This window comes from Nicotiana sylvestris, chromosome 8, assembly GCF_000393655.2.
Source record: "Nicotiana sylvestris chromosome 8, ASM39365v2, whole genome shotgun sequence".
NCBI lineage: Eukaryota > Viridiplantae > Streptophyta > Magnoliopsida > Solanales > Solanaceae > Nicotiana > Nicotiana sylvestris.
In genome coordinates, this window is record NC_091064.1 from 82,354,214 (window position 1) to 82,379,847 (window position 25,634).

Here is a 25,634-nt window from a genome sequence, read left to right on the forward strand (position 1 = left end):
TAATTTGTGGAAAAGGAGTTTTATTTTCTAATGGCACTCATGGTCAAAAGAGGCAAAGTGGGTCACTAGATTTAGCCCCTTATTCCTTGCTTACTTAAGGTCATGGGATCGAGTCCCATCAAAATATCTGTTGTAACTTCTTATTGTTAATTCTTTCTTTTCCTTTTATTTACAGCAAGGCATCCTTTTATTTTGGTTCTCCTTAAGTCTTCCTTTTCTTTTCCTTCTTTCTTGGAGTCAACGGATCCACTTTCTTTAACGATGCTATTATGGACCATTTTCAAAGCTAAACTCATGATATAATAAAATTAACTATTTTTTGTTCATAAGTTGGTGTGACAGCAAAATTTTATATCATCAAACTAAATATAAATTTAATGGTGCACTCATGTTCTCAAAATCCTGCATTCGCCTCTACTTAGAATTCCCAAATTTTGTTATTAAATCTCAGAAAAGAGAACGTTATGCTTCTAGCAAGAAACTCTTTGAATGTATTGCCAACCAAACTTAAAAGTTTATGCATGGAAGAAGTATAAGCGGTAAATTAATTGAATAGCCTTAGTCCATTGCGGAAGAATACACTGTCACGCCCTTTTACTTCTTCTTCTGTCGTTTTCTTTTCATTTTTTGTCCACGGAATACGACGTAGCTAAAATCTTGTATTGTACATTACTGATATAACTCAAATCTTAATCTAAGCATACTTTAAGCATCTTAGCTTAGATTTCCATTTCTAGCATACTTATCGATTTGACTGATATCGAGTATTTTATCCATCCCGCTTGGCAAGAGAAACCTAAAAGATCAGATAAGAAATGCATAATCAGCCAAAGTTTTAAATCAGCAACCAATGCCAAAAGGAAACAAAAGAAGAAAAAGGCAGCGAAATTGAAAACAAGATGTATATATGAAACAAATTAACTTTTTTTCAATTGAGAGAAGAAAGAATTTAATTTATAGTGTAAATTATTTACACGAGGGAGCGAATTTAAGTGATTATAGCAGGTCAATTATCGTAATTTCATGATTATCATATCGTGTTTATTATGAATAGATATATTGTTGTAAGTTAATTATGTAAAAAACTGTTCATTTTGTCTCATATTATTTGACACACTTTTTCTTTTTAGTCGTAGACACAAAAACAAAAAAGAAGAGGAAATTGAGGAAGTAATACACTATTTGTGCACGTTAGTTAAACTCTTTATACAAGAGGGAAAAAGAGCATACCGATCTCTTAGAACTTTTGCCATGAATTGACATCCACCAGGAATCGTGGATTGTAGATTAACAGCAATATTTGGATTGTGGATACTTTGTCGAAGGTGAACCCATCCATGTTCCCCATTTTGTTCATCTGAAACTTTGGCCCTGAATTGTAATCAACATTTTCAAATGAAAAAATGGGAAAAGTATATATAGTGTTAATCTTCTTAAAATTACAATCTTGTATAAATATACCTGTACATAAAAGCATCAATTGCAGCAGGATCATCATTAGTGTCCACAAGACAACCATCACTTACCCAGCAGTCTCCACAGGCGTCAAGTTCCCATCCTGGTAAGCTTCCTTGCTACAGGTGAACGAACACACATTTCTATAATATTCATTTTGCCTCTCTTTAATTTGTTACTCCAACTAATAAAGAGATATGATGTACCTCAATATGGGTTCTGAATGCTTCGATGGCTTCAACTGCTTTTGCTTTAGCATTTCTAGGCTCAGAAAGAACAATCATTCTGACTTCTGCCGACTCCAATGGTTCTTCAAGATCTTCTATAAGACTTCCAATGCCGCCTTCTGATCCCTCAAGCTTCATTCTTACCATTTCAATTATAATTTTGACTACCATGTATGCACCTGCAATGTTTTGATTTAAAAGAATTAAGGCATAAAATGGAATTAACCATGCATGCAAAAATAAACTTACCATCATCAAGAAAGTGATTTTCTTTCAAAGCACCATGGCCACTGGTTTCCATCATGAGATGTGTTTCAATGCCATCCTTGTTAAGATTGACACCCTTGTCAATCACATTCCTATAACCAACTCTATACAAGCAATGTTGACCTCCTTTTTTCGTAATAAATTTAGTTAAGGCCATACTCGTGCGAGCATCAGTTACAATGGTTGTACTAGGGTGTTCCTTGAGAACAATTGCTGACATAAGTGCAATGAGCCGGTCACCATTAATGGGATTTCCTTCACTGTCCACAACGCCGCTCCGGTCCACGTCTGTGTCGAAAACAATGCCCAGATCAGCCTTGTTTTCTAGCACCGCGGCTCTGGTTAAAGCCATGGCTGTCTTGTCCTCCGGGTTAGGAATGTGATTAGGGAACATTCCATCTGGATTTAGGTGGAGAGAGCCAAATGTATCTGCACCCAGCTTGTCTAACACATCCCATGTAAAGAACCCTCCTGATCCATTTCCCGCGTTAACAATAACCTGCATTTTTCCACCATTCGTCACTTCACAAAAAATAAATTTTTAACCAAAATAACCTACTACACGCGTTACTTTTTACCGGACGGCCCAGAGCTAACTATCGAAAATTTGGAGAGACACATACTTCGTGAAACGGTTTATACATGTTTGTTGCGAGGAGCAACCAGATAAAGTTGGTAAGGATTAACGCTTCATTTCTATTTCTATGATTAATGATCATAGAAGATCCTTTACCATTTTGTATAAATTAGTAGTCGTACTCGCGCGATGTACGATCAATATTAAAAAATATTAATTAAATTATGATCGGGCTTGTTTGAACATATTAGATCATATTGCTTTAATAAATTTCAAATGTCATCTTATTTGTCAATATGATAATACCCAATAATAAAATCTCTATTAAATTAAAGGGATTTATATAGTCATTGAATAACTTTTTTGTTTTGTATTTTTCTTTAATATATTATCCAATATTTAGTATTATTACATTGTTAATAGAAATTTTTATTAGCATATACTTTGTTTAATATTTTTGTCTGCTTGCTTTCTTTTTGTAATATAATAGAAGATATATATTTTATTATTATTGAAATAATTTTTAACTTTAAATTTATTCTATTATATATTTTCAATAATATTGTTTGAATTTTAATGAATAAAATCCCTAGTAAATTAAAGGGACTTATATAGTTATCGAATAACATTTTTGTTCTGTATTTTTCTTTATTATATTATCCAATATTTAGGATAATTTCCTTATTAATATAAATTTTTATTATACTTTTTGAATATTTTTACCTGCTATTTTCTTTTTGAAATATAATAGAAGATATATATTTTATTACTCTTAAAAAAATTTATTATTTTAAATTTTATTCTATTGTTGTTAATAATATTGTCTAAATTTTAATGAAGAAATATACTTTTTATTTTAAAAAAGAAAATCGAAAATGATTTTAAAAAAATAGAAACAAAGAAATTAACTAATTTAAACAAACCCTCACCCATGTTTAAGTAGTTAATTTTAGGTACTTAATTTCTTTGTGTCTTTTTCTTCATTTTTTAATGATTCGACTGGTCATTTTGAGCTTTAATATTACGTTCAATGGTTCGATGTCTTGAGTGGCATTATATTGTGTATTATGACTTGCGTTCATGGTCGGATTCGATTTTCGGATGATTCGGGATCTATTTTGATGAGTGATTCTTATTTTAGAAGCTTAAGTTGGAAATGATGGCCGAGGTTTGAATTTTGTGAAAAAGACCTCGCAATGATATTTGATGGCTCTGATAGGTTCGTGTCGTGATTTTGGACGTGGGCGTATGTCCAAAATTTTCGGAGGTCTGTAGGTTGATATGTGTTATTTTACCGAAAGTTGACAATTTAAAGGTTTAGAATTTTGATAAGTTTGGTCGTATGTTGATTAATTCATAGCTTTCATGTTTGAATTTCCCTTTCGGGGCTTGGAATAGGTTCGTTTATTCATTTAAAACTTGTCTGCAATGTTTGACATTATTCCGAGTTGACTTGTAGGAATCAGACGTGCGGTTGTGTTTTCAGAAGTTCTTGAGTTTCATGTTGATTTCATGTATGTTTTTGGAAGTCCGATTCATGGTTTCGAATGTTATTTTGATGATTTAATCGTACGAGCGAGTTTATGTTATGTTCTTAGACTGGTACTGATGTTAGGTTTGGAGTCTTGAGGGCTCGGGTGAGTTTTGGACGCATTTCGGAAAGGTTCAGATTTTGCTGGTGTTCTGATATCACATTTGCGAGAAATATATCGCATTTGCGAGTTCTTCTTCACTTTTGCGATGTACTCTGTGGCCTGAAGGGTTCACATTTGTGAACTCCCTATCACATTTGCAATAATGGTCTGGGCTGGGGGAGGGATCGCTTTTGCGACCAAGTGGTCGCTTTTTTCAAATAACCAAAGTTTGCATTTGCGAACTATTTGTCGCATTGGCAACAACACCAGGGGTGTGAGGATATTCGCTTTTGCGATCATTTCCTCGCATTTGCGGGGCTCGCATTTACGAACCCTATGTCGCATTTGCTACACCTGCGACTAGACATAAGAGCTAAGGGACGGGATTTTAGTCTCATTTTCATATCTTTGAACCCTAGGCTTGGTAGGAGGCAACTTTGAAGAGGGATTTTCATCTATAATCATTGGGTAAGTGATTTTGATAAATTTCTAACTATTTGACATGATTATATATGAGATTTAACATCAAATTTGTGAACGTCAAAGTGAAATTTTGAGAAATTTATTCGAAGATTTGAAAAATGAGAATTTGACTTTTGAGAGTCGATTTGGACTCGAATTTTTAAACAAAACACATATACAGACTCGTGGGGTTATGGGTAGTGGAAATCTACCCTTGGACATGGGTGTTGACCGGGCAAGTCTGGGTTGACTTTTGAGAAATTATGCAAAGATCATAGTTTTATTTATTGGAATTGATTTTCTTGCAATATTTGATGTTAATAAGTCGATTTTGGTTAGATTTGAGCTGAGCAGAGGTGAATTGTAAAGGAAAAGCTATTTTAGAGTATTGATTGAGGGCTTTTAAGGTAAGTATCGTGCCTAAATTTTTGAGCGGGAAACTACCCCATAGGGATTGTTTTGTTTGCACTATTTAAAGTACGTGAAAGACGTGTACTCAATGTGACGAGTGTGTACACGGCTTTATATGTGGAAATTTATCCGATTTTAACTCTTAGGATCCTTATGCACACTAAATCGAAGGTGCTCTATCGTGTTATGCCCTCCATTGTTAAATTCACTCTTATATGCCTTATTTGAACTTGTTGGTTCATGTCCTATCTTTTGTTTCCAAATATACTCATACATGCTTTAATTGTAATTGTTGCTCTATTATTGTTACATGTTAACTCTTCCGTAGTTGATTATCCTTAACTGAAGTTATTATTACATGTTATCTCTTCCATAGTTGATTATCCTTAATCAAAGTTATCATTACATGTTTTCTCTTTCGCTGTTGATTATACTTAATTGAAGTCATTATTACTTGTATGTATTTCATCATTGAGCTTATTCTTCCATTTCATTGTATTGTTGTCATTCTTATGTTGATTTGCTTAACGTACCTTGTTTATCGGTATTCTTGTTGTACTCGAAGTTGTTGAACCATGGGCTATGTGTGTTGTGGTATTGAAATTGTTATTGTGGAAATATTGTGGTATATGGGCACATGTGGTGTGGGTTGTTATGTTATGTTGTTATTCTTTTGGCACATATAGTATTGTTGAGAGGATTGTCGAGGTTTTCACACGTGAGTTTTCTGTGCTATTATTATTATTCATATTTGCACATGTGACATTACAAGGAGGGATATATATGTTGGGGTTTGTGCATGTGGCGAGACAAGATAGGATAATTGTTATGTGTGTTGTGGTATTGAAATTGTTGTTGTGGAAATATTGTGGTATATGGGCACATGTGGTGTGGGTTGTTATGTTATGTTGTTATTCTTTTGGCACATATAGTATTGTTGAGAGGATTGTCGAGGTTTTCACACGTGAGTTTTCTGTGCTATTATTATTATTCATATTTGCACATGTGACATTACAATGAGGGATATATATGTTGGGGTTTGTGCATGTGGCGAGACAAGATAGGATAATTGTTATGCGCGTGTGGCACGACAAGGCGTTGCGCGCGCGGCGAGAGAATGGGGGCTATGTTGGGGATGATTTGTGAATGCCTAGGGCAATTGTTATTGATGATATTTGTGTGGTGGTGTGCCTTTCTTGTATGAGTCATGCATATCACGGGTTTTGCTGTGTTGTTTCCAATGTGTCATACGTTGTCTCTGATCTTACTTGTTGACTCGAGTTGTGATAGTACATTTGCACAAGAATACACCTTAATCGGTCACTTATATCAGTCCGGGAATATGAACCTTGATATCCATTGATCATTTACATATATTCTTATATACTTGTCTTCTGTGCGTGAGTTGTACTATTGGCACGTGAGTTGTCCGTGCGGATATGAGCTATTGTTACTATTGGCACGTGAGTTGTTTATGCGGGTATGGGGTATTGTAATTGTTAGCACTTGAGTTCTCCATTCAGATATGAGGTATTAATGGTATTGGCATATGAGTCATCTGTGCAGCACGTGAGTTGTCCATGCGGTTGTGATTTTTAATGTGGGCACAAGTGTTACACCCCATGTTTTCGTACATGAAAGTAAGCCATGAGTAAATTGATATAAGCCCGGGAATGAGATTATTTTTGAGTGGTAAGTATTACATTATTCAAATAAGTGATAAGCAAATTCGTGAAGGTTAGAGGGCTAACGAATCAAAGAAAATAAGTTTCATCGAAATTTGACATTTTGGGATAAAATACAGTCCGAGCTATAATACCCGATATTTATGGACTTGTGCTATAAAATTTACCACATGACCATGATAGTAAGGTGTATAAGGTGAGTTAAAAGTGAGTAGTATTTTAAATAATTTGAGATGATTCTTAATTATGTGAATAAATGGTTAATTATTGGTTAATGGGGAAATTAACAAGTTAATTATTAATTAATGGTTGGTTAACTAAAGTCTTTGGATAAAAACCAAGCCAAAAACGTGGCAGCCCTCATTCCAAGATTTGTCACTCCTATATTAAGAATGAAAGGTGTCACACTTGAAGAACTTAGGTGACACTAAGCTAGACATGTGGGGTCCACCTAATAACTAAGGATAACTTTTCAAATTTAATATTATCTTCAAATCTCTTAAGAAAAGAACATAGTAACGTTCTTTCTAAGAGAGTTCAACCAAGCTTTCCATTTTCATGTAACGTATTCCTTTACATAACATTGATTCTAAACCTCTTGAGAATGAGTTTCAACAAAGATGATTTTGCAATAGCAACGTTATTGTTTTGAGCATTTCATACTGATTGTTCCATATTTCGATCTCGTTGTTACGTGTTTCGTCGCAATTAACCTGTGTTAGAGGGATTGTCAAGAGAATCGACTCAGGTATGTTAAGGCTATCCCTTCTTTCCTTTTGGCATGATCCATATGATGCAAACAAAACGACCAAATGTACAACTTTCATAAATGACTCTATTCATAGAAATGCTAAAGATACTTATATTCTTGATTCCTCGTGTGTCATATTATTCTATATTCTGTTCATGGGTCTCAGAAAATACGTAAGTTGAAAAAGTTTACTTCATAATATTATTCAAAGACACAATGGTCTTATGACATTCCGAAAGATTTTATGGATGTACTTCTCATGCATTGCATTCACATATACATGTACATTGACTCATGACCAGATGACGTTATATACGCGTATATATGTATATTATATGTATATGGGATATAGGAAAAGTTTACGGCGTTATATACGCACCACCACCTGATCAGCTGGTATACGTTGATGATTTTGCCCACAGTGGCCGAGATGATATGATGGGATGCCCTTAGAGGCTTGATGATGTTATGAACGCATATACCTATGCATGTCATGACATTTATACGTATATGCATGACATTATGATATTAAATGATTCACAGAGCTATTTAGACATACATGTTGAGTCTTTTACTCCATATTTATCTCATGTCTATTATTTACAGATTTTCATTCCTTACATACTCGGTACATTATTTGTACCGACGTCCCTTTTGCCTAGGGATGCTATGTTTCATGCCCACAAGTCCCGATAGACAGCTCGAGAGTCCTCCAAGTAGGCTATCAGCTCAGCAGAAGATGTCGGTGCGCTCCATTTGCTCTGGAGTTGCTTATTTGGTCAGTATAATTAGGACATGTATTGATTGGTATTGGCGGGGCTCAGTCCTGACCTTTATGATACTTATGTACTCTTAGAGGCTTGTAGACAGATGTCATGTATATGGATACTTGTATGGCCTTGTCGGCCTATGTTTAGTTTACAAATGATCATGTTGGTCTTATAGGCCTGTATGTCACATGTATAAGTTTTTCAATCAGGTTGGGTCGTCCTATATTGAGTATTCCCTTATGTTTATTTTGGTTAGCCCATGACGGCCCATTTGCCAATGAAAGTGTAATAAGAAAGATATGTTACGTTTGAACTTGGTTGAGCAAGGAACCGGATACCCATCGCGGCCCATCGGGTTAGGTCGTGACAAAAGTGGTATCAGAGCAGTTCTATCCTAGGGAGTCTACAAGCCGTCTGTAGTAGAGTCTTGTTTATGGGTGTGTTGTGCACCACACCTATAGGTAGGAGGCTACAAGGCATTTAGGGTTGTCACTCTTTCTTCTTACTCTAGATCGTGTGATAGAGCTCAGTTGTAAGAACTCAATTTCCTAAACTCTATCTTATTCATAATACGACGATGCCTACATCTAGAAAGACGGTTGGTAAAAGATTGCATGTGGTTGTGAAAGAGTTGAATCAGAGGAACTCAATTTTTGCAATCATGCTTATGATGGATAAATATGAGGTATTCAGCAGATCATATGTATATAAGATGTGTAAGCTTCTTGATAAGGATCCTTAAGGCAAGAATGCCTATCCACTCTTAGGGTAAAAAGCAATGAAAGAATCAGGAAGTATAAGTTTCAACAAGTAAAAGAAGCAAGGTGAGGAGGTGTACGAGGTACCTAATTAGTAGAGATGAACATTATCTACAATTCAAGCAGAGAAATATAAACATTTTGAGTTAACTTCAATTGTAATAAAGGTATGTATAATTAGCCACACCCATCTCATTTATGCCATATGGAAGCTAACAGAAGTAGTATAAGAGAAGGACGGATATCAGGATCCGGCTGGGGTTAGGGTGGCCCAAAACGGTGGATGGATTATTTTTGTTAGTTGACATTTCCGAAGTATATTGCAAATGTGCTAACAGATCTCCTTGTGAGACACCCAGATGATGAACTCTACAATAGTATAGCCAGATATGAATATTACAAATATAGGAACTGGAAGCCTTGAAGGGATAAATATTATCTTAATATGGCTCTCGTCCCTAATAGAGAAAGAATGTTAGGCAATTCGAAAATCCAATGGATGGAGCAAGGGGGGCTAAAAGAAAAAGAATGTCTTGTTCGAGTTTTCGAATAAAGTGATAGACATAGATGTTAGTGGAAAATAAGAAAAGAGCTAGTGAAGCATTATAAGTAAGATGTGATTACATAAATGACAACGGTAGAAAAAGAAGAAAATGAAAATGATGACAGTATTACAGAGTCTATAGTCAAGTGAAGGAAAAGACGAAAGGTAACAGGCCTTGAGACAACAAAATAGTATAGGCCATAAAGTCATATCCTCATTTCAAGAAATAAGTTCGCGACTCTAACGTGATTACCAGAAGAAAAAGTTAGACCCCAAAGTAATAAGAAATTAGTATGGGCTAGTGAACAAGGTAAACTAAACATGAATTGGGGACTGAGTGATTTGATAATAGTCGGCACCATGAGAATTTCATATTGCGTTCCGGCAATAATAGAATGGACGACATAAGAATAACCCTTAAAGGTCATTCAGGAAGACGCTTTCCTAAAGCAAGTGATGTGAGCAAAGTTAATCATAAAGGACTAAGTGTGCCAGTTACACTAAGTGTCACCCTCGTGAGTAAGGAATTTTGTTATCCTTAGTGCAGAAGGATTACTGTAAGGCGAGTAAAAGTTATCAATGATGTGAAAAGATGCCAAAGAGATAAAACATCTATATGTAGATCATCATAGCACTAAATAGTACTTCCCTAAAGGGGGGAATATGGAGTGATGTGGCATTAAGTCAGAATTATGTGGTTGTAGTAACTATGGAATAATAAAGGAAGAATGCGATAAGACTGAGAAAGGGATAAGATTGCACTTATCCAAATCCTACAGGTATGTTGCAAGTCCAGAACATTATGCAAACACGATGTCAAGAAGAGGAAGTAAGGGTCCCTGCCCGAGATTATTATTGATAGATACGGAGCTAGTGTGAGAAGTAAGTTAAGACAAAGAAAATGACCCAAGAAAAACTACGCGGAATATTGATATGAGAATGGTCCAACGAGTAGTAGTAGTTGATTCAGGAAGGGACTAATATGACTAGACAAGAGGATACAGACAAATCAATAGATCGTGCAAGATAAACATAATGAACCCCAACATGGGAAATTCAGTCTCATAGATATGACATCATGACCTTGAGAAATACTCATATAGGAGTTGGGGTAGTTAAAGATACCGTATGAGTGTTATGGAAATAAAAGAGAGTCTCACTGGGAAGACAGGTAAAACTTCAGTTCAGAAGCAACCGTACGAGCACATGAGTGTGGAGGTAAGTAACAAAGGATAACTATAGGTAAGTACGAACATCAAAAATTCTGTCGATTAAGCAATATAACAAGCTTGTAACTTTACAAGAGCCAGAAGGTCCTCCCTAAGTACTACAATGAAAGACTAGTTAAGGAAATAAGAAAGAAAGCTTCAACCTAAACATAGTAACTAGAAGATAAAATGGTCTTCTAATAGCAGTCTCACTACAACATTGTATGCACTCCATAAGAAAGTGGTCTGACACCTATCGTTGCTAATGAGTGGGATGTGAACCCAAAAGTAATGGTCGAAATCATATGAGTTGCACAAAAGAAAAAAATAAACTTTCCGGCATGTGTAGGCACTAACATAAGCCAAGTATTCATGCAACAAGTGGCAGAACGACCAGGAAAAGCAATTGCTTTCATTTAAGGAAAGTTGAGAAGGAACAAAAGGAATTATTCGATAAATGATCCAGAGTTAGTTACGTTATGAATGCACTTAAGATTTCGGAGTATTACCCATGCAGCATATATGTTGACAATCATACAGTTGTAAAAGACTCCGATATAAGTTAAAAGAAAGGATTGAGTCCAAGTCATAGACAAAGGATTGAATTGTTAGAAGATTGTATCCTAAATATTCCATAGCGTCCATAAAGGGCTAAAGTAACACCATGAGCTGCAGATCGGAAGATAACTTAAGCCTACATAAAGGCTGATCAGAAGGAAGAGGAGACTAAAGAGTTACATCAATGAAGTAAATCAGGAGTCTGATTATTGGACCCAGAAAATTATAGAATTCGTGATTGAGAATATTGCAGAATTACTCTTAATATTATAGGTACAAGAGGGATAGTACAACAACCATATTCTATAACGACCCTATGATAAAGCTGGTTAGAAAAGTACCAGCCTTATTAGAAGTCAGTGCGAAGCTCCCACTAGATTGTGTATGCACCAGAGGTGCAAGTATTATAATAAAGCTTCAAGTTATGGACGTGAATTACACCTAGGTGGAAGGGAGGTCATGAAAGAGATAGAAGATACGATGCGAGATTTTAAGGTAAGTAAAGTAAATGTGAACAACGTACAAGATACTCAAAGGTAGAAGATTGTGAATAGTCCATACTTTGGATAAAAAGCTAGAAGCGTGGGGATTCAGTATCTAGGAATAATAGCGGTATCGTCAATAGCATATCTTCTAGCCTATGGTATAGGTATCAAAAAGCCTGACTAAGAGAGTAAAGAAGAGTTAGAGATGATATGATATCTCGCTTGATGTTCCAAAATGTCATAAGGAAATATATGATGCAAGCAAGTTGAAAGTTTGAAAGTAATATAAATAGATATGTAGGTCGCAAGCTATTATATGGTGAAGCGACAAGGTTCTAGAAGACATGAGTAAGGATAAGAAAGGGTGAGTGAGAAGGTAATGAAAATGGATAAGTCCTCAGGATTAAGCCCATGAAAACAAGAAGAGAAGTTGGCTTCACAAAGCTCACTATATCCTGAATGAACTCAAAGAAGTGTAAGACTAATAGCATTTAGAAGAGATGGAATGTTGCCCTGGTAATAGAATGAGGGTGTAATTGTGATAGATAAAGGATGACGTTTGAGCCTTCAATTGAGTAATGATCTGACGAAGAAAAGAAAGGGATATCATGAATTGGACGGGATTAAAATACCCACGTAAGGTGAATTGCACTAGGATGCTATGAGATACGGTTATGAAAGTATGGTATTGCCCCAGGAGGATCAGTCTAATCATTTCAGATGTTCCCCGATGAGACATGAACCCTAGCAGCAGTGTTATAGAAAAGGTTAAGTTAGCAGGGGTAGATTATAGATCAATATTGAGGTGAATTAACAATGGATGGATAAAGTTATAAAGTATGAGATGAGATTAGGTCGTCATTCTTAAGATGAACAGTAATGTGGAAGCATTAAAGGACATAGATTTATACATATTGGATAAGCAATGAAAGTAACCTGGAATTTGGTAGTAGACCTCAGTAACGAGAAATCGAGGTAAGAGTTATGGTATAGTATGACCTACTTAGATGCAGTAAAGTCATATGGATGGATAACCGGGTCTATGAAATAAGATATAGCAATATTCGTAAGTTCAACAAAATACCGAACGAAGAACTTCAGTAATGGCTAAAAATCGGAGGAAAAATGAAAGAAGAGACGCATAAGCTCACTTACAAGGTCAGAGTCATACAGGCTGCATGATAGAAGGTAGCAACAGTTACGAGACTGGAAGACTTCCGACCATAAGTCATGGTGCGAGAAAGAGGCCTAAATGGGGGAATGCTCTGGCCTTTGGATTTATTCAGAGAATAGTTGCCTAGATGGCAAGGAGAGTAATAAAGTATTCGGAAGACTTAGACTATGAAAATGATAAGTGCACCAGTCAACATTCGAGGATTAATGTTCCAAAGAGGGGGAATGATGTTACATCCCATATTTTCGTACATAAAAGTACGCCATGAGTAAATTGATATAAGCTCGGGAATGAGATTGTTTTTGAGGTTATAAGTATTATGTTATTTCAAATAATTGATAAGTAAATTCGTGAAGGTTAGAGGGTAAACGAATCAAAGAAAATGAGTTTCGTCAAAGTTTGACGTTTTGGGATAAAATACGGTCTGAGCTATAATACTCAATATTTATGGACTAGTGCCATAGAAGGTACCACATGACCATGATGATAAGGTGTATAAGGTGTGTTAAAAGTGAGTAGTATTTTAAATAATCTAAGATGATTCTTAATTATGTGGATAATTGGTTTATTATTGGTTAATGGGGGAAATTAACAAGTTAATTATTAATTATTGGTTGATTAACTAAAGTCTTTGGATAAAGACCAAGCCAAAAACTGGTAGCCCCCATTCCAAGATTTGTGACTCCTATATTAGGAATGAAAGGTGTCACACTTGAAGAACTTAGGTGACACAAAGCTATACATGTGGGGCCTACTTAATAATTAAGGATAACTTTCCAAATTCAACATTATCTTCAAATCTCTTAAGAAAAGAACATAGTAACGTTCTTTCTAAGAGAGTTCAACCAAGCTTTCCATTTCTATGTAACGTTATTCCTTAACGCTTAAGAAGATATTCAGCAAGCTTTCCATTACATAACATTGATTCTAAATCTCTTGAGAAAGAGTTTTAACAAAGATGATTTTGCAATAGCAACGTTATTGCTTTGAGCATTTCATACGGATTGTTCCCTATTTCGATCTCGTCGTTACGTGTTTCGTCGCAATTGACGTGTGTTAGAGGGATAGTCAAGAGAATCAACTAAGGTATGTTAAGGCTATCCCTTCTTTCTTTTTGGCATGATCCATACGATGCAAACGAAACGAGCAAATGTACGACTTCCATAAATGACTATATTCATAGAAATGCTAGATATACTTATATTCTTGATTCCCCATGTATCATATTATTCTATCGTCTGTTCATGTGTCTCAGAAAATACGTAAGTTGAAAAAGTTTATTTCATGATATTATTCAAAGACACAATGTTCTTATGACATTTCGAAAGATTTTATTGACGTACTTCTCATGCATTGCATTATTGACCCATCACCAGATGGAGTTATATACGTGTATATATGTATATTACATGTATATGGGATACGGGATATGGGAAAAGGTTACGGCATTATATACGCACCACCACCTTATCAGCTGGTATACATTATTTTTTTTTTGCCCACAGCGGCCAAGATGATATGATGGGATGCCCTCAGAGGCTTGATGATGTTATGAATGCATATACCTATGCATGGCATGGAATTTATACACATATGCATGACATTATGATATTAAATGATTTGAAGAGTTGTTTAGACATACATGTCGAGTCTTTTACTCCATGTTTCTCTCATGTCTATTATTTACTGATTTTCATTCCTTACATACTTGGCACATTATTTGTACTGACGTCCCTTTTGCCTGGGGATGCTATGTTTTATGCCCGCAGATCCCGATAGATAGCTCGAGAGTCCTCCAAGTAGGCTATCAATTCAGCGGAAGATGTTGGTGCAATCCATTTGCTCCGAAGTTGCTTATTTGGTCAGTATAATTAGGACATGTATTGATTGGTATGACGGGGCTCAATCCCGACCTTTACGATACTTATGTACTCTTAGAGGCTTGTAGATAGATGTCATGTATATAGATACTAGTATGGCTTTGTCGGCCTATGCTTAATTTACAAATGATCATGTTGGTCTTATAGGCTCGTATGTCACATGTATAAGTTTTAAATCAAGTTGGGTTGTCCTATATTGAGTATTCCCTTATGTTTATTCTAGTTAGCCCATGACATCCCGTTTGGCCCATTTGCCAATGAAAGTGTGATAAGAAAGATATGTTACATTGGTACTCGGTTGAGCAAAGTACTGGGTGCCTGTCGTGGCCCATCAGGCTGGGTCGTGATAACAAAATGCCAAGTTATTAGGATTTGTAATTTGTGACTTGTGTGAGAGCAGTTTATTATTGGATTGTTACTTGTTCTTCCTTACTTGGTTTCACTAGACATAAACTGCAATCTGCTTAGTGTACGACGTTATTACCTATTTGCTCCTTGTTGCTAATTGTTGCTTCTAGTTCCCATTGCAAGTATTGTATTTGTATACGGTGAAATTAGAGGGGTCTATTTCTCGCCGCTAAGGTGCATTCGGGGAGTCATATCAGCACCTCGAGGCTACAGGATTATGATCAAGATCCTTCCTTCGAGGTTCGTCCATGGCCCAGCAAAGATTCCGGGGATGGGGAATTCGTCTGCAACCCAACGAAGGTTCTAAGGATGATGGATCCCCAAGGCGAGCAGCTAGAATCAGCAAACACTAGCACCAAGCCTAGCCGTCCCATCCCCGTGTCATTGCATTTAATGCACTCTGTACTATATTGTATCCCCCCTCTTATACAAGGGGAGTCCATGCCACTTTGTAAAGGGCTGATGTTGCTCCAACTATTTCTCCACAAGATCAATAATATCTCTCTCTCTCTTCTTTCTAACTTGTTCGTTCTCTCTGGCTTAAGGCCACTTTAGCATTTATAGCTTTCTTACTTGTTCTTCATCTATTGCCTGATATTGGCCATAAAAAGTCCTTGTTTAATCATATCTTAATTGTTATCCCATTCCCGACCACCCCCGATAGCTCGAGATCGAGCCCAAGTATCGACCTCGAGGTCCTCCATCGACCAGTCCTATACCAGGGCAGCAGGCCTCTCGGTTTGATTACTGCCTCATTTTAGCTTGCATTTTATCATTAAACTTCATATTCCTAGCATCATCTACTCTAACAACTAGCATAAAAATAAATCACGTATTTTTAGAATCTCATTTACAAATTTAATTGTTGTTACCATTTTCATGCTAAACAGTATTTTTATTCTAACTATGTTTAGCTTTACAAGTTTAAATGAAGCACTTACGCGTGAAGTTCCATTTCTCAGGAAATGGCAAAAATTCTCCAAGGATAACATTGGTTGTTCAGATTCGAACGAACCGATTCGTCCATCCACGGTCCTCATCCTCCTCGCTTCCGATTACAGGAGCTCGGGTGGATCTACGCTGAAGAGCAATTAGGCCCCGATAGAGTAATGGCTGGTACAACCTCACGAGGTAGCTGAGGGTAAATTCTATCCCGACCTTGTCAACAAAATATCTCATCGACTAGACTATTCTCCAAAGAAAAGGATGAACCTGCGCCAACGTTACTTGATATCTTCTACAGAAATCAAGCACAACCCGATCCGGGGAACCCGGCACAAGAACATGAATATACACACTCAAGAATCCCTCAAAATATGTCATGACACTCTCCTCGGGGGAAGGTACTTGCAAAATCGTGCCTTCCCCCCATCCACATTTTTTTATGATCATCTCGAGGTTTACCTCCCTCGCCGATAAAATAATCCTCGACACATGCTCTCGATGGCCAAGAACATTGGGAGGTTTCCCCGGTATGATAGCCCTCCTCGAGGCAGGGTACACCGAGCCTCACTCTCCCGACATCATAGGCGAGCCGATGGTGCCGTCCGAATGTGTAGCACAAGAGAGACTCCTCTCCGACCGATGATAAGGCGTCAAAGCAGCGGCCATGACTACGGCAGAATAGGGGGAGAAGATGAGGATCCAAGCAAAACTTCTCTAAAATAGGGAAGCAGAAGGACTAGCACAAAGCGCCAGGCTCTGCAGAGGAGATAGGCTTATCAAGAACTGCAAAATCGCCACTTAAGAGACAGATGAGAAAATATATAGAGGCAAAACGACAACTACCCGCCTACCCAAGAGGGCCAATTAATTCTGGCCACGTTAACATCACCCTCTCCTAGGGGAGTGTACTGGCAGAGTCACTCCGTCTCCCACATGTCTCAGAAAACTGCGGGACCTCGGGAGACCCCCGACGTCATAAACATCGGTTCGAGAGGAGCTATCGACTCAACCACGAGACATGGACAGTTTCAAGGCCCCGGTTTGTCCAGATAGAAGGCCCCAAAGGGTCGATGCTGGGACACAAAAGCAAAAGGGCAAGGAAAAGGACTGACAGAATGAAATCTCCTTTTATACATTGACAAAAAAAAACACATTTACACTGTCCATTTCCCAGGGGGCAGTATACAAAGCAAAAGGGGGACTCGGAGACTACTCCTCGTCACTATTGTCTTCGCCCTTATCGAGGGAAATCAAAAGCTCCAATCTTTCCTCCACTGCACGGGCCTCTTTAAGATCATCCGACAGGTCGATGCCTCTAGCCCCGAGTTCCTCCAGGGTCTCTCTCTTCTCCTCCGCTCTGGCATGCTCGATAGCTCGGATTAGTTTTTGCTCAACTGCCATGGATATGTCTCGAGCCATTATATGCGATGTGGTCGCATCCTCCCGATAAGTAGCGGCATGTCGTTCGTCCTCGGACTTAGCCGCGGTCAAAGCGGCAATCTCCCTGCGAGTATCCGTGAGAAGATCCCGGTATGTCACCAATTCCCCGGCCACTATTTTGTTTCGCTCTCTCACCCCGGAGATCTCCGTATTCAACTGATTAATCCGTGAGCCACTCTGCTTGACCTATAGGAGAAGAGCAAGTCAATGAATATACGAATACGGAACGTGTGTGAATACTGGGTAAAAAGTCGGGTACGAGTAAGGCAAAATACCTAAACAGCATGATTGGCCTTCTCCCAGAGCACCGTCTCCAAAGTGGCCCGAAGCTCTCCTAGCTCTTTATCTCCCCAGGCAGAGCGAGCCTCCGAATCCTGCAGCTTTGAAATAACTTTCTTACGCTCCTTTTCATGATAAGAAAGCTCCTCACGAAGCTGGAGAATGGCATGGTCTTACATCTCCTTACACTACGGCACAACAAAAAAGTTAGAAATATGATGAATGACGCCTTAGTACGGAAGAAATGCGCAAGGAATAACTATCACCTGCTGCATGGACTTCTCCGCCGCTTTAACGATGCCAGGAATATTGAGATAAGATCTGTCGATAACGCCATCGAAAATGTTGGCAATAAAGTCTCCCCCCTTGGGAGGAGTCCCAGCTGTGGCGCCAATCATCCCGTGGGCATCCCGCAGTTCCCCTGATAAAACCGGGAAAGTTCGAAATGAAGTCGTTCAGTTCGCTGATTTCTCCAAGTGGCAACCCACGTTCCTAGAAGGACCCGAGCTCTGTTCCCTCAGGATTGACACCAACAGTCCCCCTAGCAGAGGCCGCATCAAATCTGACTGCGTGAATCGAAGCTACATCAATGTCCTCTTCAAGAACCCCCGGCCCATGAGCCCGACCAGAGCCTACTGTTTCAGATTCAGCAGCCTCAGACCAGGGCACCTGCAAGTCTCTCGCACTTAGCCTTGTTCTCCTCCTTAACGGACTTCTATCATCGTCCTCTCCTTCGGTATTAGGATTCGACCCTGAGGTTAGAGCAGCAGTCCCGATAGTGGCTTGGCGCTCGAGTGACTTGGTTTTCTTTGCCGTAGAACAGACAATGGCTGCCCTACTTTTCCTCTTCTTTCTCGTGCCAGGATCCAAGGCTCCTGCTTCTCTATCAGGAGGCGGCCTCATATGCATATTCTCGCCAAGACCTGCGCCAGCACAATAACCGCGATAAGCTTTCGCTAAGGGCTCAGAAGGAAACACAAAATACTAAGCATATGCAATAAAGGAACCTCACCATGATTCTTGTCCACCCAATGCTTCTTAGCTAGGACGGTCCAAGACCGGAAGCGGTATGAGAATTTCTCGCTCAATCACCCAATCCATCCCGACAAATCTGGGACCACCTCCGAATGCCAAGCAGCGGCTGTAGAAAGAACAAAGAGATTATTATGTCAAACTAAAGAGTATTCAAAAAGCGGCTAAAGGGAAAATCGCTTACGTCGGGCGTTCCACCTCTCCGAAAAGGGCATCCTCTAGGCCGGGATAAAATTCGAGGTCCTAACTCGGATAATCCTGCTCATCCATCCTTGGTCTTTTCTCTCATCGACGCTCGTGAAAAAAGATTTTTTAGACCGATGGCGGAGCTTGATTAAGTCTCGATACAATCGAGGGATGTACATTCCGATCAGATGAATAAGGGTAAAAACCTCACCTTCAACTCCTTCGGTGAAATGTCTAAGCATCAACACTATCCTCCAGAAGGGTAGATCTCACCAAGTGTCACCTTGTATCAGTCGCAGAAGTGTATACATAAAGGAAGCTAGCCTTAAAGTCAGCAATATTATCGTTCTCCATTGCCTTGCTCCATTGGCAGTCCTCCCTCACTTTGCTAATATCGATCACAACGCTAACGTATCGATACACGTGCTTCTACCAACCCGGCATAGATGACGTAGTATCGGCATTAAAATCCCTTGACGTGCCAAGATCATGTGGGGTACATTGTTCCAAAGTGAGAATCGATCTGGTTTCTTCCTTAGGTGATCGGGACGACGATGCAATGTCGTTCCATCGGGGAACCGTCCTGGAAGTCCTAGCCATGTCAATGGTACAAATCTTTCTATGAAAAGATGAAAGAGTTCCAAATACAAAATTTTGACTCGTGGGCTTATAAGTGGTGTGAAAATGGGAAGTATCAAGCAACCGGTGCATTTATAGGAATTGCTGGGGAAGCAGAAAAGATGAGCCGATGGCAGTTCATGGGTTTTCTCGATTACCGCATCTGACGGTGGCTTTGAACGGTTCTCTAGGTCATGGCATTTAATGCTCTTAAACGGTTGACGTCACGGCAATGATAACCTTGAGACGACAATCAATATCGCTTCCTATTGCTTCACTCTAGGAAACACGGAGACTATCTGTATACGGTGAAATCAGATGGGTCTATTTCTCGCAGCTAAGGTACATTCGGGGAGTCATATCAGCACCTCGAGGCTGTAGGATTACGATCAAGCTCCTTCCTTCGAAGTTCGTCCGCGGCCCAACAAAGATTCCGAGGATGGGGAATTCGTCTGCGACTAACGAAGGTTCCAAGGACAGGGGATCCCCGAGGCGAGCAGCTAGAATCAGCAAACACTAGCACCGTGCCTAGCCGTCCCATCTCCGAGTCTTTTCATTTAATGCACTCTGTACTATATTATATCCCCTCTCCTATATAAGGGGAATCCATGCCACTTTGTAAAGGGCTGATGTTTCTCCAACTATTTCTCCACAAGATCAATAATATCTCTTTCTCTCTCTTCTTTCTAATTTGTTCGTTCTCTCTCGCTCGAGGCCACTTTAGCATTTATAGCTTTCTTACTTGTTCTTCATCTATTGCCTGATATTGGCCATAAAGAGCCTTGTTTAATCATATCTTAACTGTTATCCCATTCTTGACCACCCCTGATAGCTCAAGATCGAGCCCAGGTATCGACCCCAAGGTCCTCCATCGACCAGTCCTATACCCAGGCAGCAGGCCCCTCGGTTTGATTACTACCTAGTTTTAGCTTGAATTTCATCATTAAACTTCATATTCCTAGCATCATCTGCTCTAACAACTAGCATAAAAATAGATCACGTAATTTTAGAATCTCATTTATAAATTTAATTGTTGTTACCATTTTCACAGTAAACAGTATTTTTATTCTAACTATGTTTAGCTTTATATTGATATTGTTCCCTCTTAGTTTTATATTCATACTTGTACAAGTTATTATGTCTAGTAAGTGTCTTGACTGTTCCCCATCACTACTCTACCGATGTTAGTCTAGATACTTATTAGGTATCGTTGTGGTGTACTCATTCTACGCTTGCTGCATATTTTTCGCAGATCCAGGTACCTTAGAGCGTATTGGTCATTTGGTAGTTGATTGAGTATTGTTGTGGAGAATTCAAGGCATACCTATCGTCGCGTTCGCAGGCCTTGGAATCACCTTCTGAACTTTACTTCGTATTGTTTATTTATACAGTTGTATTTAGAGATTTTTTAGTGAACTCAGTAGAGCGTATGACTTGTACTACCGGTTTTTGGGATGTTATATATCTACTTTGGATTGTTGGCTTTGTTTAAAAAATTCTTGTTCATGTTTAATAGTTGGATGGTTAAAATCAATTATTAATTCACTAAGTGTTAGGCTTACCTAGTCATAAGGATTAGGTGCCATCATGATTCCTCAGGGGAGATTTTGGGTAGTGACAAGTTAGTATCGGAGCTCTAGGTTCATACGTGCTACCAGTCATAAGAAAATTTAGTAGAGTCTTACGGATCGGTACAGAGACATGTGTACTTATCTTCGAGAGGCTACGGAACTTTACAATACTTATATGCAGCGCATGTAGAACTTATAATATGTATATAAAATGCATAATCATTATTTCATGTGTATGTAAAGTGTATGATCTTTCTCTGACAAACACTCTTACTCTTTTTTTCCTTTTCTCTTTTAGATTTTATTCTTTGAATTTAATTGATTTATTTTCTTATACTTGCTGAAGGGAGGTTTAATATCTGTGCTATGATTTTTTTTTTTGTAAAAGTTTATTTTGTATACATTCTAATAGGGGTATGGGTGGCAACGATGGTGACATATAGCATATTTGTTAGTTGAGTCTTAAGTTAATTAGGAAGGGTCTGGGGTTCAATTCTATTTAACTATAATTTTTTAACAATAAAGGTTCCGCTAGATATTTGCCAAAAAAATATCACATATGTGGTTCGAACTCCCAACCACTATAAGTAAATCAAGCCACCAACCAACATGCTACGGTGCACATATTGTCAATTCGGTCGTTGGTTTGAATACTAAAGGCAGCATGCGGAAAAAGCATTAAACAGTGTATCAGTTAGGATTCGAACTCCCATATAAAGAGGAAAACCAAACTTACAACCATTGGCCCATTGCCCTGTTTTATTACTATGGGTGGCATACTTGTGTTATATATATTACGAGTGTCCGGGTGGCATGGCACCTCGATCCTTCTATATAGATCCACCCTGGATTGCGGTGCAGTGCAGCGGGATAGTGGTGGAGTCTTTTTGTGCGGATGTTTGATATATGGTGGAAGAGGAAATGTGGATGGGATGAGGTGTAGTTACAGTATTTTTGGAGTTAGTGTGTTTTAGGATTTGCATATACTAACCATTCTAGTGTCTTTTAGGCTACTAAATGTATTTGAAATCTTATGGCTACCGGATGTTATAAGTTTGCAGCGGGTGGCCACCTGATTTTTGTGGGAGAAGTGCACGGTTAGCCACTAATAACACATGTTACTTTTAAGCCACTGTTTAAAATGTCTTTAGTCTTTAGCCACTGCTTTAATAAACTTTAACTGCCCAGACGAAAATACCTTTCTACTCATGTCCTTAACTTTTGAACTTAACTTTAGGACTTCAGGACTATATGTCCTTAACTTTTGAACTTAGAACTCTAAGTTCAGGACTTCAGGACTACATGTCCTTAACTTTTGAACTTGGAACTCTAAGTTCAGGACTATATGTCCTTAACTTTTGAACTTAACTTCAGGCTTTCACAACTACATGTCCTTCACTTTTGAACTTGGAACTCAAACTTCAGGACCAAACATCCTTAACTTTTGAACTTGTAAGTCAAAGTTAAGAACCTATTGTCCTTAACTTTTGATCTTGTAACTGTAATCCTTAACTTTTGAACTTGTTAGTCTAAGTTCAGGACCAAGTGTCCTTAACTTTTGAACTTGTAAGTCTAAGTTCAGGACTAAGTGTCCTTAACTTTTGAACTTGGAATTCAAAGTTCAGGACCAAGTGTCCTTAGCTTTTGAACTTGGAACTCAAAGTTAAGGACCAAGTGTCCTTAATTTTTGAACTTGAAACTTGAAGTTCAGGACCAAGTGTCCTTAACTTTTTAACTTGTAACTCAAAGTTAAGGACCAAGTGTGCTTAACTTTTGAACTTGAAATTCAAAGTTAAGGACCTATTATCCTTAACTTTTGAACTTGGAACTCAAACTTTAGGACCTATTGTCCTTAACTTTTGAACTTGTAACTGTAAGTTCAGGACCTATAGTCCTTAACTTTTGAGCTTGTTAGTCTAATTTCAGGACCAAGTGTCCTTAACCTTTGAACTTGTAACTCTAAGTTAAGGATTGTATGTCCTTAATTTCTATGCTTGTAACTCTAAGTTAAGGACCAAATATCCTTAATTTTAGAACTTCCAACTCTAAGTTCAGGACTCACATAAAAAACAAAAGAGAATTTGATTCATTTAAATATGAAAACTCTATTGGTATTCTGGCAACTGATCTTCCGCTTCCAAAAAACAGCCTAAGACCATTAATTCACTCCACAAAGTGTCTTCAAAACCTCTTTCAACAAAGACCCCATTTGCACTAATTTTTGCTTGTGAATATCTCAAACAGAGAAAAGAGAAATACTTGTTTGTGCTTTCCTTTGCCTTTTCTTGTATTTTCCAGCTAAAAATTATAGATTAAATGAACTAACTTCCTCTGCAAAAGCCACGCCCAGCTTGTTTAGTTCTTAATCAAGAAACCAGAGCCCATGTATTCGATGCAGAGTGAAAAAAGAGGGTTTGAGAAGAAAAGCAATGGAAGAAAGGGTAAAAATGTCTTTTCATATTAATTTTAATAGAGTAGTGGCTATTTTCCTCAACATTAGAAGTGCTGGATAAAACATAAATACCACCTTAAATAGTGGCTACCCCATGCCATTTACACATTTTTGTCTCAATAGTATTTGATGTTGAAACGGGCCTTAGAGTGACGGTCCGCAGAAAACCCAAAAAGGGATCTAGGCCCAAATACATGTCCAGCTTTTAATTAATGAAAACGAATCCTTAGCGTTTATGGTCAATATGGCCCTGTACTTAGATAAGGTTGCTGTGGCTATGCATGCATGGCTTACTCTCATGCAGGCAAGAAAACAAAACAAACTAAAGTACTCCAGCAAATGTTGACAACGACAAAAACAGCCTATAATGAAGAGGAAGTTTGAAAGAGTTGAGAAAGAAGAAGAGAAGAACCTGAAATCCTGTGAGAGGAGTGGCATAATGGAAAGGGTGGTTCACTCTGTCCTTTATAATATCTCGGAGATGCTCCGCGTAAGCGCTCATAAAATCCACCATTGTCGGCGTTATTGGCAGTGTCGTTGATACTTTAGCAAACCTGTTTGCGTATTTTCGAGCTGCTTTATCGCATATTTCCTCCACTTCTGGTGACGTTAAACCTCCCTTTTTCGTGAAGAATTTAAGACCGTTTCGAGTGTAGGGTAAGTGAGATGCAGTCATCTGCATGCATAACACAATACTTTAGCTTTTATTTTTTCAATTTTGGAAGAATCTAATCTAAGTTTAAGTTTAATATAACAAAGCTGAAGTTGTCAGTCAAAGGCTGAAATTGATAAAAATAACAATTCAACAAATCAACCAACAAGGTTGTTGTAGCAATCTTCATTTTGGTATCAATCAATTAAGGTAAATTTTTTGTACCCTTAGTGTATATCTATTAAATTAATAAAAAATCCCTAAGACGGAGAAACAGTAATACAATCCATCAGAATTGCAGAGATATTATACCATTATTGAGGCATCATATTCAAATGGAGGAAGAATAGTGCTCATGAAACAAGCTGGTGTTGTTGCAAGTCCCATGTCAAACACCACGCAACCTGCCCTAGAAAGCCCTGCAAATACAGCCACACTCAACATATTACCCGAAATTCGAGGGTCTTTTCCAAGAGAAACCCTAACATCTTTCTCCTTCTCCAATCCACTAATCACCCATTCACCAAAACTTTCTGCTATTGCCTCAACAGCAGGCGGAGTAAGATCCACACTTCGACCTTTTTCACCTTGCAAAGCAACCCCACGAACGTCGGATCCGTTTTGTAGCCGTCTAATCTTATCCATTTCTTCATCCACCACAACGTCATTATAATTTGGAGTGCTACAAGACTCTACTCTAAGAGAAGATTTATTCAAGCAAATATGTAACTTCTTGTGAATTGGTTTATTTATTGGTAGACAAGGGAAGTTGGTTCTTGATGTATTAGTGGTTTGAATAGAATGTGATGGGGTAGGAATGGAAGCCATTGCTATGCAGAGAACTTGGCGCTCTTGTTTATATCTTTTTAATAGCTTTTGAGAGGAGATCTTTTCGAACAAAAATAAGAAGCTTGGAGAGATAAGAATTGACTCAATGAACTATTAGCCTACACTTATGTTTCCATCCCAGGGAAAATATCTTTCTACAAACATCCAAATTGACTGATATTTTTCTTCTTTTATTCAAGGCATATCCTCTGGTTCAGGAAGAGCGTGTGCCTTTTGAAATATTCACTGAAGTAGAACAAGGAGTTTTTCCCTATTACGTAATAACAAAAGATAAAATAGCAGGACTGAGAGAAACGCTAAGACCAGATCACTGCTCAGTTCAATTCAAACCACTCCCTAAGAAATACTCCCTCTAT

At 38.1% G+C, this 25,634-nt stretch overlaps 1 protein-coding gene across 1 annotated transcript; it reads right to left on the bottom strand.

Moving 5' to 3' along the window:
* Positions 1 to 528: 528 nt before the first annotated feature.
* Positions 529 to 25,426, bottom strand: LOC104235970 (uncharacterized). Its single transcript, XM_070153150.1, has 7 exons — positions 24,742 to 25,426; positions 24,190 to 24,453; positions 1,932 to 2,448; positions 1,662 to 1,861; positions 1,462 to 1,574; positions 1,231 to 1,371; positions 529 to 796 (listed from the first exon to the last, which is right to left on the bottom strand). Exons 1-7 carry the CDS (start codon positions 25,255 to 25,257, stop codon positions 715 to 717), a joined length of 1,833 nt encoding a protein of 610 aa, XP_070009251.1. The 5' UTR covers positions 25,258 to 25,426; the 3' UTR covers positions 529 to 714.
* Between the last annotated feature and the right edge of the window lie 208 nt (positions 25,427 to 25,634).

Excerpts from the sequence above, each read along its gene's own strand:
- LOC104235970 (XM_070153150.1), bottom strand. The coding sequence starts at position 25,257 with ATGGCTTCCATTCCTACCCCATCACATTCTATTCAAACCACTAATACA. Across the intron at positions 24,454-24,741 it reads AATATGATGCCTCAATAATG|ATGACTGCATCTCACTTACC; the intron begins GTATAATATCTC and ends TTATGCATGCAG. Across the intron at positions 2,449-24,189 it reads CTCCTCTCACAGGATTTCAG|GTTATTGTTAACGCGGGAAA; the intron begins GTTCTTCTCTTC and ends GGAAAAATGCAG.